The sequence below is a fragment of the Pygocentrus nattereri genome, chromosome 17 (genome assembly GCF_015220715.1).
Source record: "Pygocentrus nattereri isolate fPygNat1 chromosome 17, fPygNat1.pri, whole genome shotgun sequence".
NCBI lineage: Eukaryota > Metazoa > Chordata > Actinopteri > Characiformes > Serrasalmidae > Pygocentrus > Pygocentrus nattereri.
The window spans coordinates 14750217-14775275 of record NC_051227.1 but is presented as its reverse complement, the minus strand read 5'-3'; the positions used below and the strand labels follow the sequence as shown (position 1 = coordinate 14775275).

At 40.5% G+C, this 25059-nt stretch overlaps 1 protein-coding gene across 9 annotated transcripts in view; it reads right to left on the bottom strand.

Annotated features, from left to right (window-relative positions):
• kif1ab (kinesin family member 1Ab) overlaps window positions 1-25059 on the bottom strand; it is an 80286-nt gene that overhangs the window by 12916 nt on the left and 42311 nt on the right. For 3 of the 9 annotated variants that reach the window (XM_037546502.1, XM_037546503.1, XM_037546504.1), the window contains 17 exons: window positions 22913-23188; window positions 15122-15240; window positions 14450-14535; window positions 13032-13167; window positions 11945-12116; window positions 10454-10544; window positions 9461-9579; window positions 8712-8767; window positions 7291-7399; window positions 7120-7186; window positions 6034-6118; window positions 5780-5885; window positions 4971-4994; window positions 4692-4806; window positions 3494-3627; window positions 1524-1585; window positions 292-437 (listed from right to left, as the gene is read on the bottom strand). In XM_037546502.1, the coding sequence (XP_037402399.1) occupies window positions 292-437; window positions 1524-1585; window positions 3494-3627; window positions 4692-4806; window positions 4971-4994; window positions 5780-5885; window positions 6034-6118; window positions 7120-7186; window positions 7291-7399; window positions 8712-8767; window positions 9461-9579; window positions 10454-10544; window positions 11945-12116; window positions 13032-13167; window positions 14450-14535; window positions 15122-15240; window positions 22913-23188 (1903 nt within the window). The remainder of the gene's footprint in view (window positions 1-291; window positions 438-1523; window positions 1586-3493; window positions 3628-4691; window positions 4807-4970; window positions 4995-5779; window positions 5886-6033; window positions 6119-7119; window positions 7187-7290; window positions 7400-8711; window positions 8768-9460; window positions 9580-10453; window positions 10545-11944; window positions 12117-13031; window positions 13168-14449; window positions 14536-15121; window positions 15241-22912; window positions 23189-25059) is intronic. The other 6 variants (XM_017706358.2, XM_037546505.1, XM_017706359.2 and 3 more) reach the window with 3 other exon arrangements.

Genomic DNA, 25059 nt, shown 5'->3' with positions numbered 1-25059 from the left:
TAAGGCGTTGGAGTGTAGTCAAGCTGCTGCACCTTTTAAGCTGGAACAGGAAAATTCGAATAAGAAGTTAAGGCGTTGGAGTGTAGTCAAGCTGCTGCACCTTTTAATGTGGAACAGGAAAATTCGAATAAGAAGTTAAGGCGCTGGAGTGTAGTCAGGCTGCTGCACCTTTTAAGGTGGAACGGGAAAATTTGAATAAGAAGTTAAGGCACTGGGGTGTAGTCTAGCTGCTATACCTTTTAAAGTGGAACGGGAAAATTGGTACAAGAACATGTCTCAGAATTCTGGTACCTCCTGCAGGAGACTGAGCTTTTCCAGCTCCCACTGATGGTCTAGGATCAGGCTGTCACTGCGTGGCCTCCAGCCGGCCAGGTTCTCCTCCCCACGGACATACGCCACTGAGGTGTCCAGCACCCGTCTACGCCTCCTCTGCATGCCTGCATAACAAAAACAGAGGTCAGCTGAAGCACTCTTAGCAGATTTACTGACCATCCATTTCACTGCCTTTGTCTACCTTATAGCTCCATTATATAGGCATACAATTTCAGACTGCTGTGCAGTTTATCACCCTCCCTCCATTCGTCACTGGTCAGTGTCTGACCATAGGACCACAGTTGTCCAGATATTATGTGGGTGGAGGTACATTCTCAACACAGCAGTGACACTGAGAAGGTAGTGTGTGCAGTGCTGGGACAACACAGCGGTGTTGCTTTTGTTTTTACAAACATTAGTGTCAATGCTAGGTTGAGAAACGTCGACGAGCCAAAAGTATCCAGACAAGAGCAGTTCTGTGGTCAGGGATTGACTCCTGATGAGGAACCAGAGGATGGCTAACACAAACTGAATCAATACACACCGATCAGGCATAACATTATGAGCAACTCCTTGTTTCTACGCTCATTGTCCATTTTATCAGCTCCACTTACTGTATAGCTGCACTTTGTAGTTCTAGTTACAGACTGTAGTCCATCTGTTTCTCTGATACTTTGTTACCCCCTTTTACCCTGTTCTTCAGTGGTCAGGACCCCCATGGACCCTCACAGAGCAGGTACTATTTGGGTGGTGGATCATTCTCAGCGCTGCAGTAACACTGACGTGGTGGTGGTGTGTTAGTGTGTGTTATGCTGGTACGAGTGGATGAGACAGGGTCCATAGGGGTCCTGACCACTGAAGAACAGGGTAAAAGGGGGTAACAAAGTATCAGAGAAACAGATGGACTACAGTCTGTAACTGTAGAACTACAAAGTGCAGCTATACAGTAAGTGGAGCTGATAAAATGGACAATGAGTGGAGAAACAAGGAGGTGGTCACAATGTTTTGCTTGATCTGTGTATGAGCTACAGTCTCTAACTGTACACCAGCAAGGTGGAGCTACAGGAGAGGTGTGTCTGATGAAGTGGAAAGGGGGGTGTATACTCATGTGTGTTTTATGGCAACTGTAATGACATTCCAACAGATCACTGATCAGAAAAGAAACAACAATGAACACGTCTTCTACTTTTGCTTAGTGATGCATCTCCTACCTGGACTCCCAGCATCTGCCAGGTGACACAGACTGAGTTCATAAACTCCGGTCACACGATTACTGAAAAACAGAAGTAAGCAAGTAGTCAGTACTTTGTCATAGTCAACACTTTACACACCAGCCTTCACTTCCATAATGTGAAGCTTTACAGACTTGTTTTTTCACATTTATATTTGTTTTCCCCTAAACCATAAAGGCAAGTATATGAACTCACAAATTACTGTCACAAACATCAACAAATCAACAACTCACATTTCATAACTGAATAGTAAGCTTGCAGCTAAACATACTTCAATTCCTCACATTCATAACTACACCCTTAATGATGGTTCTTCAAGGGTTCTAGTAAAAAAACAACTCTATACAGACCCATGAATCCTTGAAGCATTGTAGAAGGGTTCTTCAGATTGATTGAGAATGTGTTTTATATGGTTGTATATAGAACCTTTTTAAAAAGGGTTCTAAATAGCACCAAGAAAGGTTCTTATTGTTACAGGTTTGGCATCATAACAATAGCAGAACTCTTTTTTTGTGCTATATAGAACCATACACAGCACATTCTCCATCAAGATTTCCAAAAGTCAACAGTCACCCGTCCAAATCACTGAATTCAGGTGTTCCAATCACCTCCATGGCCACAGGTGTATAAAACCAAGCCCCTAGGCCTGCAGACTGCTTCTACAGACATTAGTGAAAGAATGGGTCGCTCTCAGGAGCTCAGTGAATTCCAGCGTGGTACCGTGATCAGACGTCACCTGTGGAACAAGTCCAGTCGTGAAAGTTCCTCACTACTAAATATTCCACAGTCAACTGTCAGTGGGATTATAACAAAGTGGAAGTGATTGGGAACGACAGCAGCTCAGCCACGAAGTGGTCGGCCACGTAAAATGACAGAGTGGGGTCAGCGGATGCTGAGGGGCATAGTACGCAGAGGTCACCAACTTTCTGCAGAGTTAATCGCTACAGACCTCCAAACTTCATGTGGCCTTCAGATCAGCTCAAGAACAGCGTAGAGAGCTTCATGGAATTGGATTCCATGGCCGAGCAGCTGCATCCAAGTTCAACGCAAAGCGTGGAATGCAGTTGTGTAAAGCGCCGCCACTGGACTCTAGAGCAGTGGAGACGTGTTCTCTGGAGTGACCAATCACGCTTCTCCATCTGGCAATCAGATAGACGAGTCTGGGTTTGGTGGTTGCCAGGAGAACGGTACTTGTCTGACTGCATTGTGCCAAGTGAAAAGTTTTGTGGAGGAGGGATTATGGTGTGGGGTTGTTTTGCAGGAGTTGGGCTCAGCCAATGCTTTAGCACCAAGAGATTTTGGACAATTTCATGCTCCTAACTTTGTGGGAACAGTTTGGGGACGGCCCCTTCCTGTTCCAACATGACTGCACACCAGGGCACAAAGCAGGTCCATAAAGACATGGATGAGCCAGTTTGGTGTGGAAGAACTTGACTGGTCTGCACAGAGTCCTGACCTCAACCCAATAGAACACCTTTGGGATGAATTAGAGTGGAGACTGTGAGCCAGGCCTTCTCGTCCAACATCAGTGTCTGACCGCACAAATGCGCTTCTGGAAGAATGGTCAAAAATTCCCATAAACACACTCCTAACCCTTGTGGAAAGCCTTCCCAGAAGAGTCGAAGCTGTTATAGCTGCAAAGGGTGAGCCGACATCATATTAAACCCTATGGATTAAGAATGGGATCTCACTCAGGTTCAGATGTGTGTGAAGGCAGGTGACTGAAAACTTTTGGAAATATAGTGCACACACTGTTTTCAGAGTAGTTTCCAAATGTTCATTGAAGTTACAGTGATACTTAATATTAATACAAATAACCCAATAGTTAAATATGAATATGTAATGCTAATAAATGAAAAACAAGTACAGCAAAAGTAAAAGCTTCGATAAGAACCCTAATGAAAGTAAAAATGATGTTTTCTGGCACACTGTCGCCAGTCAGTCCATACCTTTCGGAGGGTCTGAGGACTCCGGTGCTGAAGAGGTTACGGATGGAGCGGGATGCGGGAAGCTTTGCATCCCTGGAATAGAACACCATGCAGAAGTCCTTGGTGATGACCGTCGGCTGAGAGCAGTTCTCCATCTGAGGGAAAGTGGAGAAGATTTAAAAAAGGAAACTTAAAAATCTGCCACTGTGCAGACAGGATATTTTTAGAAGCCAGCTGGGTACAGACACTTGACAGAACCTGCAGAAAAATGACACTGGAGCCTATTCACTGTATATGAAGCTGGGCTCAGGTTCCTGCTCTTACTGTTTAACTACTTTAAAATGTTCAATCAAGCTTGTTTTCAGGTTAAGAATCCTTTCAGATTCTCTTAATGCATTTTTATCACTTTGGTTGAAATTAAAACACCTGGCGGCCGTTCAGTGCTATATTATTGCTACTGTAACTATACACCGATCAGGCATAACACTATGACCACCTCCGTGTTTCTCCATTCTGTCCATTTTATCAGCTCCAAATACTGTATAGGGTCACTTTGTAGTTCTACAGTTACAGACTGTAGTCCATCTGTTTCTCTGATACTTTGTTACCCTGTTCTTCAGTGGTCAGGACCCCGATGGACCTTCACAGAGCAGGTACTATTTGGGTGGTGGATCATTCTCAGCACTGCAGTAACACTGACGTGGTGGTGGTGGTGTGTTGCACTGGTCTGAGTGGATCAGACACAGCAGTGCTGCTGGAGCTTGCGTCATCAGCACAAACTAACGAGCTTCACAAGCTTCACTGAGAAGATCATTAACTCTGATCAGCTCTCAGCTTCATTATTAGAGTGAGACAAAGGAAGAAAAGGTGAGATGAGCTGCTTTTCCACCGATTACAGGCTTTAACTTCTGTTTGGTGCTGTTGCCATGGTAATGATGGTTACGTGCAATGGAAACAAAGCACATGACTTCCAATCGAGCATCACATTAAGGTCACATGGCCATGAATCGGATACGTATCCGATCTAGGACCACATATGAAAGTGGCTCAGGTCGGATTTGAAAAGATCAGATTTGCCCTGAAAACATCAGATCTGAGTCACACCCGGGCAAAAAATCCTGGCAATGGTGAACACAGCCTTAATGTATAGATACTCTGAGGTTATTTATCACCTAATAAGTTGTTTCAGAGGAAAGCACTGGAGAAGGACTTTGCTTACCTCCAGGTACGCTGAGAGGGTGATGTAGATTTTCTCTCCGTAAGGCGTGACCCGGTTCAGCAGGAGAGAATTGTGCATGGAGCTGTCCCACGCTGCCTCAAAGCGGTAAAACGTCCTGCAGGCCGTCCCAAAGGGATAAACAATACATTACAATTCAAAATATGACATCAGCCTCTGTGCAGTGTTACTGATCTTGGTTTTTGTTTCAGGCATTTTCATAACTAAAAGAAAATTATATGAATGAATATGCAGCACAACAGAGGAAATGGAAAAAAATACCTATGGTCAATTCCCAAGGACACACTGAGAGAAAAAAGCGAGAAATATTAGTGTTAGAGAATTAGAAATTAGTCGGAAAGCTCAGTTTTGTACTCTTCTCTCTTCACCAGAGAGGGTCAGAGAGACATTCAACTTTTGTCTGTTACGCTGCAAAAAATCATGTGAGTGTAAACATCTTAAATGTAGTTTGCATATCCACTATTTCTCATTCTGGGACTGTTGACTGTTGCCCCATATTGTGAGATTATTGAACTTATTTCTAGACATTTTTACTTGTTTTTAAGCAGTTTTATCTTATAAAAGTGTCTGATTCCAGTGTCTGATTGGCAGATCATGTTACTTGTTTTAATCATTATTTCTTGAAATGAGCAAAATTATCTTCATTATTTCTCCAAACAAGTGAACTAATCTGCCAATGGAATCAGACACTTTCACCAGATAAAATCACTTAAAACAAGTAAAAATGTACAGAAACAGGTGGAATAATCTTAGAATATTCTTACAGCAGCCTCATAATGAGAGATATTAGATTTATTGACCACATTTAAGATGTTTTCACTTGTTAAGATATTTCTTGGTACTGCATGGTACAGCTTTTTGCAAGTAAGAAATCTTTTGCATTAATTTTAAAAAATAATGGATAAGCAGCAAAGCAATAAACAGTACTGGCAAGCACATAGACATTACTTTAAGAACAAACATTAGGTGAGAATGCAGATGAGTTTAGGAGCAGCAGGGGACACTTTCTGAACATGTCTGGTGTGTTTCTGTTGTGTGCTGAACTCTTAAGATTATAGTTGGATTTATACCTGTCATCATACGAGGGCCTTATGTAGCCAACAGACAGGATGTTGAGGGACAGGATGTTGGGGTCGATGATGGTCTCGTCTGCCTCGGGTGTGTTACGGATCCGCCCTGAAGGAGGAAGAAAAACAAGTAATCTCAAACCCTGCAGACACACACACTCCAGGTACTGGACTGTTCTCTGACACAGGCACAACAACAAAACAGTAACTAAGAGATTAAGAGAAGCTGTTCTGATCAGAAACCTGTGGTCACTCACCGATAACAAGCTCCTTAACCTCCTTCCATTCAATGTCATTGCCCGTTTCATGGGCTATTGTCACTGTGATTCTCCTTTGGATGCCCTGCAGAAATGTTTTCACAAGTCAACAGCACGTCAAAAAGCCAACCTCACAATAAATGCAAGAGACTGCATAATCTAGAGCTTTAATCCAATAACTACATATTATTCAGTAACTACTTAAGCAATAGAACAAGAGAGGGAGTGTGTTATTGCGAAATAACATCACAGCCATGATAACACACTCCTCGAGTGTTCTCGAGTGCTTTAATATAACAGTTAAATAAATACAGTAAGAGATGAATAAGCTGGCCGTGAACGCAGCGTTTAATATGTTTTAATGTTCAGTTCCTTCCTCCAAATTATAGTTCATTAACAAGTAGCTTGTTGCTACGTCAGAGTAACGAGCTTCACCCACAGCCATAAAACTGCCACAATATCAGGTTCAGCTCAGTTCGGTCAGTTTTTTCCAGATCAGTATTAATGTTGTTTTGTTCCAGCCAGTCTGTAAAGCTTCTTACAGCCCGTTTAGTTTGGTGAATGGTACTGGGTTCATTTCTGGCTGATTCCAGGTTCTTTAGCTGTTCTTCTGTCACAGCTGCCAACTGAAAAGCTGCTCAGTGGCGACGACAGTTTGGGAATTTAGTGTCGTCTCATCTTCAGAGACGGACCAAATTGGCTGTCGATCAAATGTGATCTTAACAGTGTCCGTTTTCTGCTTGTGATAAAGTAAGAAGTAAAAACGTTCAAATGGCTTGAGCGTCTCCTACAGTTGACAAAGCCGTTGATTAGCAACGGCGTCTCAGCAGAGTGATAAAGTGCTTGTGAAAAACCTGTGACGTTATGGTGAAATAACAGCAGTTAGAACTTTCTCAACTAATCAGCTCACATGGCCGGAACTAATTGTTGTATAATATGAAACTAATATGTAGTTTAAGTGAGGAACTGAAATGTGGACCCACATACGGGTTCTTGCACCATTAGGGGTTAAACTGAACTCTACACATGGAGTTAAACTCTGAAAATCTGTGGCTTAATATTCAGTAAGTCAGGATCAGTGCTTACCTGGTGCAGTAGGAACGTCCCATGGCAGGGCATTCCTCCTCTGTGATCAACCACAGCTGGGATGTAGCTGGAAAAGGCAAAAACAACATGAAATGTAAGTGTTATGTAAGGCAGACACTGACAATGCAGTAATACCATATGAGTGCTTCACACTTGGGCTCAGATACTCACTCTCCATTGGCTTCAAGCTCACAGATCTCAAAGAAAGCCATGAGGTCGTATTTGCAGTGACATGGTCCAGCAGAAGAGCGGGTCATTGCACTCAGTTTGGTGGCAGGCACTGCGAGACAGAAGGCATCATTAATATGAATAAGAATATACTGGAAATAATATCTTAACAAGTGAAAACGTCTTAAATGTAGTGAATAAATCTAATATCTCTCATTATGAGTCTGCTGTAAGAATATTCTAAGATTATTCCACCTGTTTCTGTACATTTTTACTAGTTTTAAGTGATTTTATCTGGTGAAAGTGGCTGATTCCATTGGCAGATTAGTTCACTTGTTTGGAGAAATAATGAATATAATTTTGCTCATTTCAAGAAATAATGATTAAAACAAGGAACATGATCTGCCAGTGAAATCAGACACTTCATCTCTTTGATAACGATGTAATTATTTTATTTGAAAAAAAAATATTATTAATATTAGTAATTAACAATAAATAATGATTATTAATGCTGTCAGTAAAAAAAGGATATAATGCCTTTCAAATAGTAAAGTTCAGCAGCATAAAGTTATTTACAAACAAATACAACTGAAAACAATGGTGCACTGCAAAAAAATGACATCTTAATTGTGAACATCTTAAAATGTAGTCAATTCATTTAATTTTCCTCATTAAGAGACTCTTAACAAGCAAAATTATCTGCCAATATAGTGAGATTTTTTTAATAAAATTATTTAAAACAGGTAGAAAAAGTCTAGAAATTAGGTAAATAATCTTAAATTAGGCTTACAACAATCTCAACAGGAGAAATATTATATTTATTGACTATATTTAAGATAATTTCATTGACAAAATACCATTTTTTGCAGGATAGAACTGTGTTCTTTACTACATTGAAAAAATGATACCTTCGCAAGTGTAAACATCTTAAATGTAGTCAGCATATCTGCTATTTCCCATGAGGCTGTTTATGAGAATATTGTGAGATTATTGAACTTATTTCTAGACATTTTTACTTGTTTTTAAGCAGTTTTATCTTATAAAAGTGTCTGATTTCATTGGCAGATCATGTTCCTTGTTTTAATCATTATTTCTTGAACTGAGCAAAATTATTTTCATTATTTCTCCAAATGAGTGAACAAGTGAACTAATCTGTCGATGGAATCAGACACTTTCACCAGATAAAATTACTTAAAACAAGTAAAAATGTACAGAAACAGGTGGAATAATCTTAGAATGTTCTTACAGCAGCCTCATAATGAGGGATATTAGATTTACTGACTACATTTAAGACATTTTAACTTGCTAAGATATTTTTTTGTATTTTATAAATGAGTAAAATAATAATAAGCCACTAATTACATATTTTAAGAGCTCATATAAATCTGAGTAAATGTTGTTTACACCAGCAGAGAAAGGCTCACCTGGTTTGGATAAAGGCATCACCCGGGGGAACTGCCTTCTGGATGGGCGTAGAGGACTTAACACAGCAAGATTCAGAAATGTTACTACATCTGTGTGGTTTATACACTCTTAAAAACAAATGGTTCTTCAAGGGTTCTTTAGTACAGAACCACTTAGAACCATGAACACTCAAAGAACCATTTGTGTGAATAAGGGGTTGTTTGCATTATGAAGTGTAGAACCTTTCTGAAAAGGGTTCTACAGAGCACCTAAAAGGGTTCTTCATAGCATACCTATAACAGAACTCTTCTGAATGCTTTATAGAACCTTTTGCATGATTAAAAGGTTCTTTGCATGAAGAAATGGTTCTTTGGGCGGAGGGAGATGTCCTGTGTATGGTTCTATATAGAACCTTTTTTAAATGGGATATTTATAGCTGCCAAAAAGGTTCTTCTTTTGTTACGATGTCAAGGAGAAAAACTCTTTAGGGTGCTGTATAGAATGGTAGAACCACTCGCTGAAGTGTTGGTGTTATACCGAACCCTTTTCAAAAATTTCTAGGACCATCTACAGAGCAATTTCCAACAATCTGAAGAACCTTTCGCGATGCAAAGAATAATTTAATCATGCAATGGGTTTTCGATTTCTTTACCTCGAAGAACCACCTTTTTTTTTTTAAAAGAAGTGTACATTAAACTATTTGTCGGGTGAATAAAGTGCAATAATGTGAAATTATGAAATCAGAGTATCACCAAGAACCAGTTCTCACCTGATGAGATCTTTACAGAGAGGGGGGAAGGGCTGCTTCTGGTAGTGCCCGAATACCTCAAAAACTATGGGCTGACTCTTGATGTACTCCACAAAAGACTTGGTGACCTCAACCGTAATCTGAAATATCACCACAAACATGACTCACACGCTGAGTTTGGCTTTAATGGCGACATTAATAAAGACTAAGACCCAATCCCACTTCACCCCTCGCCCCTACCACTTAGCCCTAGGGGTGGGGTGTCCCAATTCTTGTTGAGATAGAGGGGTGGGGTGAAGTGTTGGGGCTACATGACCCTCCAAACAGAGGTTTCTCAGAGACTCCAAACAGAGAGATATGAGAAAAAAAGAAAAACCAGCAAGACGGAGAACAAGAGACCAAAGAAGCCCACAGATGTGAGAATTTTCTGTTTAAAATTACAATAACCGCTGTTTTATCTTACTTTAATGTCATTTCAGTGTATTGTGGTCGTTTTTCTTCATAACAAGCATAAAGAAATTGCCAGTAGTTTGCTGATGACTCGATAGCTAGCTAACTTTCTCGTGCACCTCAGGCATCAAAACTGCTGTATTATTTAAGGTGGAGCAGGAAAATTCAAACAGGAAGCTGGTGAATATCTTCAGCTTCATATCACTGAAGAATTAGGGGTGGGTGATAATAAATAATTGCCCCCTCTTTGAAGGCGTATGATCCCTAAATGTAACTAAAGCCCAGCAGTGAGGAGCTGAACTTTCCCCTCCTCTGCTGTCACTGCAGACGGGCAGGGTCGCCTACAGAGCAGCGCTAGTAGCTGATAATGAAGTGATGCTCTTTTATTTGAGGGTCTCATTTTGTAGAGGAAGATTTCAACCACCACAACTTGTAGCTCAGTTCTAAGAGGTTAGGGTGACACTCAAAAACAAGGGGTAGGGGTAAAAATAAGAAATGGGACTGGGCCTTAATCTGAAACTTCTCTCCTAGCCTAGTTTTTGATACTACAGGTTTCATGCTTACATTCTGGACGTGGTAGAACCCCAGTGGAGGTCCCCTGCCCGTGTTCTTCAAGGGTTCGGTGGAGAAAGCCTCGTCATGCCTGTGGATAAAGCTGAAAGCACAATACCTTTTATCATTAAATGCCCCAGTCAACCCACAAATCCACCCTGACAGGAACATTAGATCTTGTAAATAAACTGCACACTTAGAAAAGATGGTTCTTCAAGTGTTCTTCAAGAAAAGAGTACTATACAGAATCAAGAACACAAATAGAACCATTTGCATGATTAAAGTGTTCTTTGAATTGTTAAAGGGATCTTCAGATTAATTAAGAATGTGCTGTAGATGGTCCTATATGGATTGACATTGTAACAACACAAGAAACATTTTTGGTGCTATATAGAACCCTTTTCAAGAAGGTTCTACATAAAACCATCTACAGCACATTCTCCATCATAACAAAGAAAAACCATTCAATGATGCAAAAGAACCCTTCAATCATCCATCCATCCATCCATCCATTTTCTAAGCCGCTTCTCCGTCAGGGTCGCGGGGGGATGCTGGAGCCTATCCCAGCAGTCTTCGGGCGGAAGGCAGGATACACCCTGGATGGGTCGCCAGTCCATCGCAGGGCAGACAGACAGACACAGACAGTCACTCACACACTCACACCTAGGGGCAATTTAGCACGTCCAATTGGCCTGACTGCATGTCTTTGGACTGTGGGAGGAAACCGGAGAACCCGTAAGAAACCCACGCAGACACAGGGAGAACATGCAAACTCCACACAGAGAGGACCCCGGTCGCCCGGCCAGGGAATCGAACCCAGGCCCTCCTCGCTGTGAGGCGACAGCGCTACCCACCACGCCACCGTGCCGCCCCTTCAATCATGCAAAGAGAAAGAACCCTTGAAGAATCATCTATTTTAGGAGTATATAGAACCATTTACAGGCTTCTTTGCATGGTGAAATGGTTCTTCAGATTGATGAATGTGCTGTAGATGGTTCTAGATAGAACCTTTTTGAAAAGGGTTCTATAGAGCACCCAAAAAGGTTCTTCTATTATTACAAGCTTGTAGCAATAGAAAAATCTCTTTTGAAGCTATTTAGATCCCTTTTCAAAAAGGTTCTTTATAGTACCATCCACAGCACATTCTCCATCAAACTGATCAAGAACCATTTGATGAGGCAAAGAACCCTTTGTTCATGCAATGGGTTCTTTAAACATTTATGGTTCTATATAGAAACATTTTCTTTACTAAAGAACCCCTGAAGAACCATGTTTTTTTTAGAGAGTGTGTTTCTTTATATTATCATACCTGCATATTAAAAACCGTCATCATGTTTAAAGTGAATAACTGAATAAAATGTCTAAGATTTGATAGGTTGAACCATTGAACTTCATCCTTCTAACTTTTTAGAATGCATGCATGGTTACACAGCATGTATGCAGAGGACAGACACGAGTGCGTGTCTCTGTCCTCTTTCTCAGTGTTTGAATTCAGAGTCATACTTGAACTGGCAGAATATGTCTGCGTATTCGGCGGAGATGCTGGACGCCTGCAGGACGGTCACTCTGAAGGTAAAGGTGCTGCCAATCTTCAGGTGCTGGAATACTTTGTCCTGCATTGTGTCCCCTGAGACCTCCAGAGTTTTCACAGGACTGCCAGGGACATCAGGACTATCTGCAAGACAACACAGCAAGAGACACATCATACACTGATCCACTTACAGATAGGAAGACAGAAAGACTGATCACCTGCATAATTTACTAAATAATATGTAATTATTGAACAGCAAAACAAAAGCAAATACATTTGACTTTCGATCCTGAAGGTGTTACAGGACGGCAGGGTGGGGGACTCAAGTGCAGAGGGGACAACCTCTTAAATGAATTTACTGAGGCGCTGGAGTGTACATTTTGGTGATCATGCACGTTGGGATTAAGGTGACCCAAAGCCAGGCTAGGACCAATTTACTGATTGGCGGTCCATGGAGTCACCGCTGCGCCACTGGAAAGCACAGGTACCGGAACACACCTCAACCAATGGGAAATAAAAAAGGCGGTAAAATGGCAAACAAAGGGGACACTGAAAGCAGCATGATCAAACAAAGGCTGGACAAGAAATATAAAGAAAATAAAAGTGAAATAAAAGAATCTCTCTGTGATGAGAGGAAGACACACTTTGCTCTTAGTGGAGCAAACACTTTTGTATGGCTTAGAGCCATTTGTTGCGCAGGTCTTCTTTTGGTTTTTAAGTAGTTTTGGGGCAATTTCTCTCTTTTGTTTTTTCCAGCCCTTTTTCCTTTCCTTTCCTTTTTGTTTAAATACCCACCTGGGCTAAGCACTATACTGGTCACCCCTCTACAGAGGTGTGACAAAGGGGTGCTGTTTGCCACAGCCTTAAGTAGAGGAGTCCACAGGTGTGCCAGGTTGGGCCTAATCAGCCCAAGGGCTTCTTGGAATAGGAGTTCCCTGAACTTTTGGCACTTTACAGAAGGACCTTGCTGAAGAACAACTTACATGGAAAAATGAGCTCATGATGCATTCTTCTCATTATCATAGTTAGCAAAATAGTGTCATTTCTTTTGCTATTTACTTGTGCAGGTGTTGTTGTTGACCTCGTCAGCTGAGAGACCTATTTCAGAGTTTTGTCCCTCTCCCTCTACAATCCGCAGCTCCTCCTGCGATGTGTTGGAGTGGGACATCCCCCCGGAGCATGAGTCTGTCTGAAACTGAGACAAAAAGGTCAGATTTGCATTCAAGTCGGGGCCTTAGGCTATGTTCACACAGCAGATAAAAGTGGCCCAAATCTGATTTTCTCACCAAATCAGATTTTTTTTTGTTTGGCTGTTCAGATTATCTTTTAAATGTGATCTGTATGCGACAACAGTCTGAACAGATCAGCTCCTAAACCGACCCACAGGTGCAAAAGAACAGAGTGTCACGCAGCTCATCCAGAGGTAAACAATCACGACTGCCAACAATACCAGTCACTCTCAGAGGATCAGCTTCATCTTCACCAGCGTCAAAGAAGCCATCATGAAGCTTCACTGACTGACAGCTGGGCTCATCACCCAGGATGTATTTGAGCTCCTTGTGAAAAAAGCGCAGTCTCTTCTTTAGATTCAGATTCTTTAAACTTTGCTTTCAGACTTTTAAATGTTCTTTGACACTGCAGCTCTAATTCGCTCTAATGCGGCTGCATTCGGACACTTCTTTAGAAATCCCTTAGACATGGAAGTTTTTTTGGATGAGTCTCTTCTAATATTATTTGGGCCACTTCTACCTGCTGTGTGAACATAGCTTTAAGTGTCTTTAGAATAACTGATTATAATGCTCGTAGTGGAGTAAAGTGAAAGTGGGAAAAAAAAATTGAGTAAAATTGATGGAGAATATGCTGTAGATGGTTCTACATAAAAGCCTTTTGAAAACGGTTTCATAGAGCACCTAAAAGAGTTCTGCTTTACAGGTATGTTATCAAGCTCGTAACAACAGGAGAAGCCTTTTTAGTGCTATATAGAACCCTTTTCAGAAGGGTTTTTTGATGGAAAATGTGCATAACTGTGCTACAGGTGGTCCTACATAGAACCGTTTTGAAAAGGGTTCTACATACCACCCGAAAGGTTCCTCTATTGTTACAAGCTTGACAATAGAAGAAACCTTATGGGTGCTATATAGAGCCCTTTTCAAAGAAAAAGTTATATACAAACCATCAACAGCACATACTCCTTCAATCCGAAGAACTCTTTGACGATGCAAAGAACCCTTTAATCATGCAAAGGGTTCTATACACTCTTTAAATAGATGATTCTTCAAGGGTTCTCTCTCTTTGCATGATTAAAGGGTTCTTTGGATCATTAAATGGTTCTTCATTATGATGGGGAACGTGCTGTAGATGGTTTTAAACTTTTTTTGGTGCTATACAGAACCCCTTTCAAAAGGTATCGCTGTAGAACCATCTACAACAGTTGTTGTGACAACATGCACATCCTAAAAGAGCTAAAAATCACAGACCTTCTCAAACTGCTGGTCCTCGAAGGAGATCTTTGCGGTTCCTGACTGCCGAACGCCTGAGCCGTAGTCTGGAGCTTCTTCGTCAGCTGTGAGGAAAAGATAAAGAGCTGCTGAGAGCCTTTTAAACTTTCTTTAAGGCTGCACGACAAATATATTACGCTCATTTTTACTTTAAAGGAAATATGAAGAAATGAAAACATTTAGTGGTGTCCATCTCCCAAATAAAGTTACTAACCCCTCTTGTCTTTGGGGTGGAACCCTCAAGGCTCCATCTGAGTACCTTTACTCAGGGAACATAACTGAACCATAATCCACTGAAATGATGTGTTCTAAGCTGTACTGTTCTGTTTTAAAACACTCGGTTACGAAAAGGTACAAATACCAACTTTTCACCTGGAAAAACTGATTTAAGCTTCACAACTGGACCTTAAAAACCACTGCTGTACCTTTGAGGGTACATTATATTGTTTGTACCTCGATGAATGAAAAATGTACCTTTATTTCTAACAGTGTACGAGCTCCACTCGCACCACCTACACCATAAAAAAACTGAGCCAAACTGTTTACAAGCCGATTCGGAAAAGATTTTCTCAAATCTTTAAAATCTACTTTACACAAATGTGGTACTCATGTGACAAATATACCACATTCCAAAAAACAGATTGCTCATACCTGAGATGGCCTGCACCGCCACCCGCAGGAAGCCCTTCACCTCGCCCTTCTCACTCACTATGGCCACCCGGTGCACCAGCGGCACAGGATACAGCAGGTTACTCAAATACACAAACGCCCTGCAGAGAGGAGGAAGGAGAGCGGGAGGGGTACAGGGGTTTGGGAAGTTTGGAATAAGGTACGAGAGGTGGTGGGAAGACACAAGAACAAAATCAGTTAGAACAGAAAGAGGACGAGAAAAGAAAAGGTCAGCTTTGAAGGTCAACGCAGCCACACTGCCACTGGACAACACAATACTGACACACAAAAAAAAGCAACTGAACAAGAAGCTGCTCCAGCAAAAGCAAACAAAAAGTGCCCATTTACATCTGCTGCTCGTCTCTCAACACCCGGTGAGCCGGCGGGACCTTCGTTTTCTGAGCGGGGCTGTTGAAGCGACCACGATGCTGTTGTGTTTGGAGGACGACTACACCAAAAGCCTACACTCTGATGGTGGATTATCTTTGATTTGGCGGATTATTTTTTATTTAATTCTGATTTGGTTTCCATTTCAGTTTAAAATCTTTTGACTTCTTGGTGTCTTGATTTATTTATGATGTATTTTGCCTTATAATTTGATTCCATCGGATTTCTGATTTTGATTCGATTTCACAATTGATTCCTTGACCTTACAGATTAAGTTTCATGTTTGTTGAGCTTATTTCACTCATCTGACATTTATAGTATGTCATCTAGTATTATGCATTGTTTGGTTTATTAAGCAAGTTAATCAACTGTAAGGTTCACAGTTAAAACCATGAAGAGGAGAGAATGATGGGAAAGACTTAAATAAAACATTCCCTGACTAGTAATCAATAAACTAAACACTGGCTGACTAGAGAGCCTCATAAACATAATATAGGGAATCAGACTATGGACTGCATGCATTGGGCTTTCTAATGGGGAAGAGCTTCTGGGCCCACAGAAGGGAGCTCTTGTACATATATTGAGAGTTGTGTGAGATTCCCTATGGAGAGTTGCGCAAGAGGGGCCTGTAAGGAGGGAACAGCCTGGTAAAAGTCAGACCAGAGTTTGGTTTTAAAGGCTACCAAAAACGGTGCAAGGTTTGGACATGACGGGGACTATAATAGCACGGAACTGTGTAACTAGGGTGGGGAGATTGCTCTCAGATGATACTGGCATTGTGGTTGACCAGGAACTGTCCTTCCATTTGACGCTGAATAAAGCAAAGGCCTTTTCCTTCTTTCCACAAGAATGCTGTAGTCTTTCATTCCTGTTTATCCTTTTTCCATTTTTGTTGACATTCTTTGACACTCAGTTATTTTTGAAGACGTCAGATTACAGACAGTTATTAGGGCAAATACAGGGTCATACAGAGTCAAAAGTCACAGGACACCGTTTAATTTTAGAAACGAAAGGGAAAATGACAGATCTGAATACCCCAGCAAGTGAGTGAGGGGGCCTATCTTTTAGGCTATGTCCAGAACATTGGATCAATTGGATTGCCAAATTGGATCAAGGGCAAGTTTTCCCAATGGGAAGGTGGTCGTGTAGCAGATCAAAGACCAGAACAGTCAAAAATCAATTGCCACAATCAGATTTGCAATATCTCGTGGTTCAAAAGTTATCAACACAGAAAGTTGCAACCACAGCTGGAAAGGTTGCCTGTGATGTACAGCTATTTGACCTGTTCAATGTGCTGTCCCTGGTGCTGAACACAGAGCTGAAGGCGCAGGATCCAATCATTATGAACCCGCACGAGAATCTCTGGAGAAAAGCTTCCACGATGCGGCGCTGAAGGTGGTGTTTGTTGTAGATTATCTCAGCATACACAATTTGTTTGAGATGACCCCAGATATAAAAGTGGATAATAAAATAAAAAATAAAACAAAACAGTGTCCTGTGACTTTTGACTCACTCTGTGGTATAGCTATTTGAGTCACTTATAAATGTCTAGACCCTGAGCAAAAAGAGAGAGCTCCTGGCTCTTAGTTGCAACATCTCCTCTCACAAACCGGATTTTTTTTGGCGCACAGCGGGGATTTGAGAAAGGTTACGGCATCTGAGTGAAGGTAGAGCTGGGTTCTGATTCAGTGATACAGCTGCGAACGACGCAAGTGGACAGAACCTACATTAGGCTTCAAGCTACAATCCTGGTTTTGTTCATATTTCAAGTGGAAAAATGACACCGCCTGTCAAAAGTTTGGGGACACCCAGCTTCTAATAAATGAACAGTTTCCAAAAACTTAAGACGTCACATGATGGTTCCTCAGTAAAGAAAACGGTTCTACATTAAGGCATGAACACTCAAAGAAGCCTTTGCGTAATTCAAGTGTTCTCTGTTCAATGTGCTATAGATGGTTGTATATAGAACCTTTTTGAAAAGGGTTCTATATAGCACCAAAACGGGTTCTTCTATTGATACAGGCTTGACATCAACAATAGCAGAACCCTTTGTGGTGCAATACAAAAGCCTTTTCAAAAAGGTTCTATATAGAACCATGTGCAGCAGTCTACAACCTGAAGAAACTTTCATGATGCAAGTAACCCTTTAATTATGCAAAGGGTTCTTTAAGTGTTCATGTTTCTATATAGAGCCACTTTCTTTACTACAGAACCCTTGAAGAACCATTCTTTTTTAAGAGTGTATGACTTTTGTCAAGTGTGCTTGTAGTTTTGTAGTTTTTCTACACTCTTAAAAAGATGTTTTTTTTTTTACAGGTTCTCTAGTACGGAAAACAGTTGTATATAAAACCATGGACACCCAAAGAACCCTTTGCAAAATTCAAGGGTTCTCTGTATTGTGAAATGGTCCTTCAAGGACAATGTGCTGTAGATGGCTCTATGCTATAAGGATTTTTTTTAAATAGTTCTTCTGTTGCTACAGACTTGACATCAACAATAGAACCTTTTGTGGTGCTATACAGAAGCGAGGTACCCTTTAATCATGCAAATGGTTCTTGCATTGCTCATGGTTCTATTTAGAACCATTTCTTCACTAAAGAACCATCTTTTTAAGAACATAGAAAAACTGCAAAACTGAAAGAATACCTGACAAAAGTCTTACACTTTTAAAAAGAATGGTTCTTCCTAGGTTCTCTAGTAAAGAAAATGGTTCTACACAGAACCATAAACACTCAAAGAATACTTTGCATGATTTAAGGGTTCTTTAATTCATGAAATGGGCCTTCAGATTGATGGAAAATGAGCATGAATGTGTTACAGACGGTTCTAAGTAGACCCTTTTTGAAAAAAGTTCTATACAGCACCCTAAAGAGTTCTTCTATTGTTACAAGCTTGACATCATAACAATAAAAGACCATTTTTGGGAGCTATAAAGAACCCTTTTCAAACAGGTTCTATATAGAACCGTACACAAGACATTGTCCCTCAGCCCAAAAAAACATTTCTCCATGCAAAGAACCTTTTAACCATGCAAAAGGTTCTATAAAGCATTCAAAAGGGTTCTGCTATAGGTACATTATGAAGAAACCATTTTGGTGCTATATACAACTCTTTTCAAAAAGGTTCTACATTTCATAATGAAAACACCCTCTTATTCATGCAAAGGGTTCTATGAGTGTTCATGGTTCTATAAAGAACCATTTTCTTTACTAAAGAGCAATTACATGCATTTTACCAACTTAATTGAAAAATAACTGGATATTAAATATCACGAACAAGGCGAGGTGTCCCCAAACTTATGGTGGGCAGTGTAGCTACCATGGTATCCTGAGCTTTAATGCCCAGTGCACAGCGGCGCGGCAGGAAGAGCCGAAGAGCGGCAGGAGGGGAGGAGCTGGAGACAAGATTGGTGAGGCGCAAAAATAGAGCATGCTCAGATAAAGAAAATATATAGTGAGAAAAACAAATTCCGTTGCTTCGTCGGACGATGCAAACCGGAAAGCAAAAAGGGGAAAAACTCGAAATGACATTAACATACATGACTTCAACTCCATGAACTCAAAAGAGAAATCAAAGTCAACACACGTCACATGTCTCTGGATGGTGCATGTGTGCGAGGGAGTGAAGGTGTAGAAGCCAATCTTTGTTTAAAAAAAAAAAAAAAAAAAACGGAAAAGAAAAAAAATGGGGAATTTTTTTTTTTTCTTTTTTTCTTTTTAGCTCTGGCATGCCTGGCCGAGACTGCTGCAGTCGAAACCAGCTCTTTCATCGTGAGGTCCCTGGGCAGTTCAGCTTATCCACAATCAACTCCAAACACCATAAACATCTCACAACAATTGTATTTTGATTTCTTCATTTCAGTGCAGCAAAATAGTGTGTTGTTTCATATCTAAATAACAAGTGTTACTGATGCGAAGTGCAGCATTTAGTAGCCCAAGGCCCAGTCCCATTTCACCCTTTGCCCCTATCACTTAGCCCTTAACCCCCGTTTTGCGCATTCACGTCTAGGGGCGGTGTGTCCTGATTCTTGCTGAGATAGAGAGGTGGGGCGAAGTGTTGGGGCTACATGGCCCTCCAAACGGAGGTTTTTCACAGACTTCAAACAGTGTGATATGAGAAAAAAAAGAAAAACCGGCAAGGGGGCAGTTGTGGGCCCCCAACTGCTCCCCAGGCGCTGTGGACAGGGCTGCCCACTGCTCTGGGCAAGTGTGCTCACTGCCCCCTAGTGTGTGTGTTCACTAGTGTGTATGTGGTGTTTCACTGCACAGATGGGTTAAATGTGCCGGTCAAATTTCCCCGTTGTGGGACTAATAAGGGTCACTTAATAGACGGCTGAGCAAGAGACCAAAGAAACCCACAAATGTGAGAATTTTCTCTGCTAAAAATGAGAACCACAGTTTTATCTTAGCTTAATGTTGTTTCAGTGTATAATGGTCTTTTTCTTCATAACAAGCATAAAAAAAATCACTCGTACTATGCTGATGTCTCGGTAGATAGCTAGCTAAATTTCCCATTCCACCTTAAATGGTCCATTTAAGGTGGAACAGAAAAATTCCAACAAGAATGTGGTGAATATCTGACTTCAGCTTCGTATCACTGAAGAATTAGGGGTGGTGATAGTAAATAATTGCCCCCTCTTTGAAGGCGTATGACGCCCTAAATGTAACTAAAGCCCAGCAGTGAGGAGCTGAACTTTCCCCTCCTCTGCTGTCACTGCAGACGGGCAGGGTCGCCTAAAGAGCAGCGCTAGTAGCTGTTAATGAAGTGATGCTCTTTTTATTTGAGGTTCCCATTTCATAGAGGAAGATTTTGACCACTACCCCTTTCAAATCACTTCTAAGGGGCAAGTTGAAGCTCAAAAAACAAGGGGTTAGGGGTAAAAATAAGAAATGGGCTTGGGCACAAAGGTCTTAGACGGCATGCACTTCTCACACATCCACATTGCTCAAAAGACTCGGTCATTGCAGCCAACACAAAGTTGTTCTTACTGAAGTTACAGGAGTGAAGAAACTCCCCCTTAGGGACAATTTTGTTTGAGTGCATGCGAGTGTGTGAGAGAGAGAGAGAGAGAGAGAGAGAGAGAGAGAGAGAGAGAGAGAGAGAGTGAGTGAGAGTGAATGATTGAGAGAGAGTGACTGTGTGTGTGTGTGTGTCTGAGAGAGTGAGTGAGACAAAAAGAGAAAGAAAGAGAGAGAGAGAGAGAGAGAGAGAGAGAGAAAGAGAGAGAGAGAGCAAGAAAGAGAGAGAGAGAGCAAGAAAGAGAGAGAAAGAGAGAAAGAAAGAGAGCGAGAAAGAGAAAGAGAGAGCGAGAAAGAGAGAGAAAGAGAGAAAGAAAGAGAGCGAGAAAGAGAAAGAGAGAGCGAGAAAGAGAGAGAAAGAGAGAAAGAGAGAGAGCGAGAAAGAGAAAGAGAGAGCGAGAAAGAGAGAGAAAGAGAGAGAGCGAGAAAGAGAGAGAGAGAAAGAGAAAGAAAGAGAGCGAGTTGGTGCAAACACCATGTTTATGGGGCTTTTAACCCAATCAGTTCAAACTGCAGTCTCACAGTTAAAAACTATTTAAAAACAATTATGTATTTAGATCTTGGATATTGACAATAATATCCAGACAGTAATAAGCTAAACATACACAAATCATCATTTATAGGGAACTTTCTACTGGGAGAATTCTGTCCCAAACCCTAACCCCTAAAATATAAACATATATTATTGTTTTTGAAACATTTAGATTTAAAAAATAATAATATTTATGTTTTAAAAATATTCACTAAAAAAAACAGTCACTACTGAAAAACAATACGTTTTAGTCTGTAGGCGGAGCCTTATTTTAGCCACGCCCCTGTATTTTAGAGCAGGAAGTCAGGCTGCATCCCTGTCCCTTGTGGCCACATAGTGAGCAGTTAGACCCATTATTTTGAAGTCAAAATGTGCCAAAGTCTTAAAATCAGTAGGCAACACTGTCACTACCGAAGGAGAATTTCTGCAGTTAAGTTAAGTAAACGTGTTTTACTAAAAAATATGATGATTTTCTGCGTGAACAGCTGTTCAAACCTGTGTTTGCTGGTCATGTACTGGCTGCATTATTGAGCTCAAAACGAGCTAAACTTGTCACCACCGAAACAGTCACTACCGAAACACTTGGTAAAGTTTGGGTACAGTTATGAATAGTTTGGGTGGTGATAATATGGGATGTTCCATTATTAGTTTTAATAAATCCCACATCAGTTAAAAGCCTGAAATGCCTCTGAAAGCGGAAGTTGAATCAGTTTGGTAGAATCATCAAAAATACTGCTACTGCAACTGTATTTTATTACCATAATGAGGAACCAACACTGACTAGTTCACAGCTGCCAACCTAGTGGTTGGTGAGTAACACTTCTGCCTTCTACATTGTAGACTGGGGTTCAGTCCCCGCCTGGGTAAACACCCAACGCTATACCAATGATAGTCCTTGGCCCTTCACCTACCTGTGTAAAATGATCAAATTGTAAGTCACTCTGGATGAGAGTATCTGCCAAAATGCCATAAATATATTAGTGGTTAGTGTAGGGAGTTCATTCCTGCACTACACCAATAAGCGTCCTTGGGCTAGACTCCTAACACTGTCTTTGCCCACGTGTGTAAAAATGATCAAATTGTAAGTTGCTCTGGATAAATTTAGTGGACATTATTCAACTAGCCTATACAACCTCCACTACAAGTACCGCGCTATAGAGTACATACTGTAAAAAAAAAAAAATCCACACAGATTTTAAAACTCAAAATATAAGAAACTCAGTTAACTTAAATTTTTGAGTGCAATAAACTTGTAATATTAAGTTAACAGAAGAATCATTTCTGTTTTACATTTGCTATTGTATTATTTGAAATTTACCAAACTCAATATTTCAAGTTAATCCAGTTATTTGTTTTTTTAAGTGGCAAATAATTTAAATTCTCTGCTGCCGTCATTTTGTGCTTTTCACATCATTCATTAGTTACCTGTGAAACAAAATCATTCACTGCTGCCTATTGCTTGACAATACAATCACAATAATACAGCGAGTGGGAGGTTTTGATTCGGGGGCGGGTGGGGGGTGAAGTTGGGGGTTGCAGCTGGGCTATTGGGAGTCTTCATGCTCTGTACTGTATACATGAAAGAAAACAGAAGCCACTCAGAAAGAGTGGTGTTTTTTTCATGAGTGAACACAGGAAAATGAATAATTCCACCAGCATGAAAAATGCAACAGAAAAATTATTATTATTATTATTATTATTATTATTATTATTATCATCATCATTATCATCATTATCATTAGCAGCCCCAGGCATGCTGCTTGGTTTCGGACAAAGCCTCAGTGTGAAAGAGCTGGTTTCCTCTGGCAGCAGCGGAACTCCTGAAGCCTCACCAACCTTCCCACTAAACTGAACAGAGGCCAGCGGTCGTAAAAGGGGTCCTGGCCTTCGCTGGCTCGGGGGCACTGCGGCCCCTCCTGCGGCTCTGAGCCCCCGTCCTCTGCAAAGATCTCAGGGTCCAGGTCCTCCAACTCCTCCTCCAACTCCTCCTCCACCTTCCCATAATGCCGCTCGTCTGCGAGCTCGGTTATGTCAGACTCGGGGTCGGAGAGGGTGGGGGAGGGGGTGGGGTCTCTCATGCGCTCGCTCATGCACGTGTTCAGAATGGGGGTGCTGGAGCAGCCAGAGACACGGGAACTGGGTTAGTACAACTCACACACACAGTCTTCACAAACTCCTGCACACACACCAACTACCGCCGTGCACACCTTCACTACCGCCTCACATCACCAGCAGCACCACAACCTGTTTTACTGCAGAACATATACTGAAAATCATAACACGATGATCTACTTTCATATACTGTTTATATATGGTTCATATACTATTCATATACGATTTATATACGGTTCATATACCATTCATATACTATTAATATACGGTTCATATACTATTAATATACTATTCACATATTACTCATATATGGTTCATATATGGTTTATATACTATTCATATACGGTTCATATATGGTTTATATACTATTCACATACTGTTCATATACGGTTCACATATTATTCATATACGGTTTGTATAAGGTTCATAAACGGTTCATATACTATTCATATACGGTTCATAAACGGTTCATATACTATTCACATACTGTTCATATACGGTTCACATATTATTCATATACGGTTCGTATAAGGTTCATAAACGGTTCATATACTATTCATATACGGTTCATAAACGGTTCATATACTATTCACATACTGTTCATATACGGTTCACATATTATTCATATACGGTTCATATATTATTTACATACTGTTCATATACGGTTCACATACTATTCATATACGGTTCGTATAAGGTTCATAAACGGTTCATATACTATTCATATACGGTTCATATATGGTTTATATACTATTCACATACTGTTCATATACGGTTCACATATTATTCATATACGGTTCGTATAAGGTTCATAAGCGGTTCATATACTATTCATATACGGTTCATAAACGGTTCATATACTATTCACATACTGTTCATATACGGTTCACATATTATTCATATACGGTTCGTATAAGGTTCATAAACGGTTCATATACTATTCATATACGATTCATATACTATTTATACACTGTTCATATGCAGTTAATGTACTATTCATATACGGTTCATATACTATTCATATACGGTTCATATATTATTTACATACTGTTCATATACGGTTCACATACTATTCATATACGGTTCGTATAAGGTTCATAAATGGTTCATATACTATTCATATATGATTCATATACTATTTATACACTGTTCATATGCAGTTAATGTACTATTCATATACGGTTCATATACTATTCTTATACGGTTCATATATGGTTTACAGGTTTCAAATAAGACATCTACACTCTTAAAGATGGTCCTTCAAGGGTTCTGTAGCAAGGAAAATGGTTCTAAATAGAACCATGAACGCTTTGCATGATTAAAGGGTTCTATGTAGCACCAAAAAGGGTTATTCTACTGTTACCATGTCAAGCTTGTTACACTAGAAGAATGCTTTTGGGTGCTGTAAAGAACTACCTACAGCACATTTACTATCAATCTGAAAAACCCTTTTATGATTCAAAAGAAGCTTTTAATCATGCAAAGGGTTCTTTGAGTCCACATGGTTCCATATAAAACCAATTTCTATACTAAAGAACCCCTGAAGAACCATCTTTTTTTTAAATAACCAATGAGCACTTAAAAGAACCCTTGGCATGATTAAAGAGTTCTATATAGCACCAAAAAGGGTTATTCTACTATTATGATATCAAGCTTGTTACACTAGAAGAATCCTTTTGGGTGCTACATATGACACAAAAAGGTTCTATATAGAACCATCTACAGCACATTCTCCATCAAGCTGAAGAACCCTTTGCACATGCAAAGACCTGTTAATCATGTGAGGGTTCTTTGAGTGTTCATGGTTCTATATAGAACCATTTTCTATACTAAAGAAATCTTGAAGAGCCATTCTTTTTCAAATAAACCAT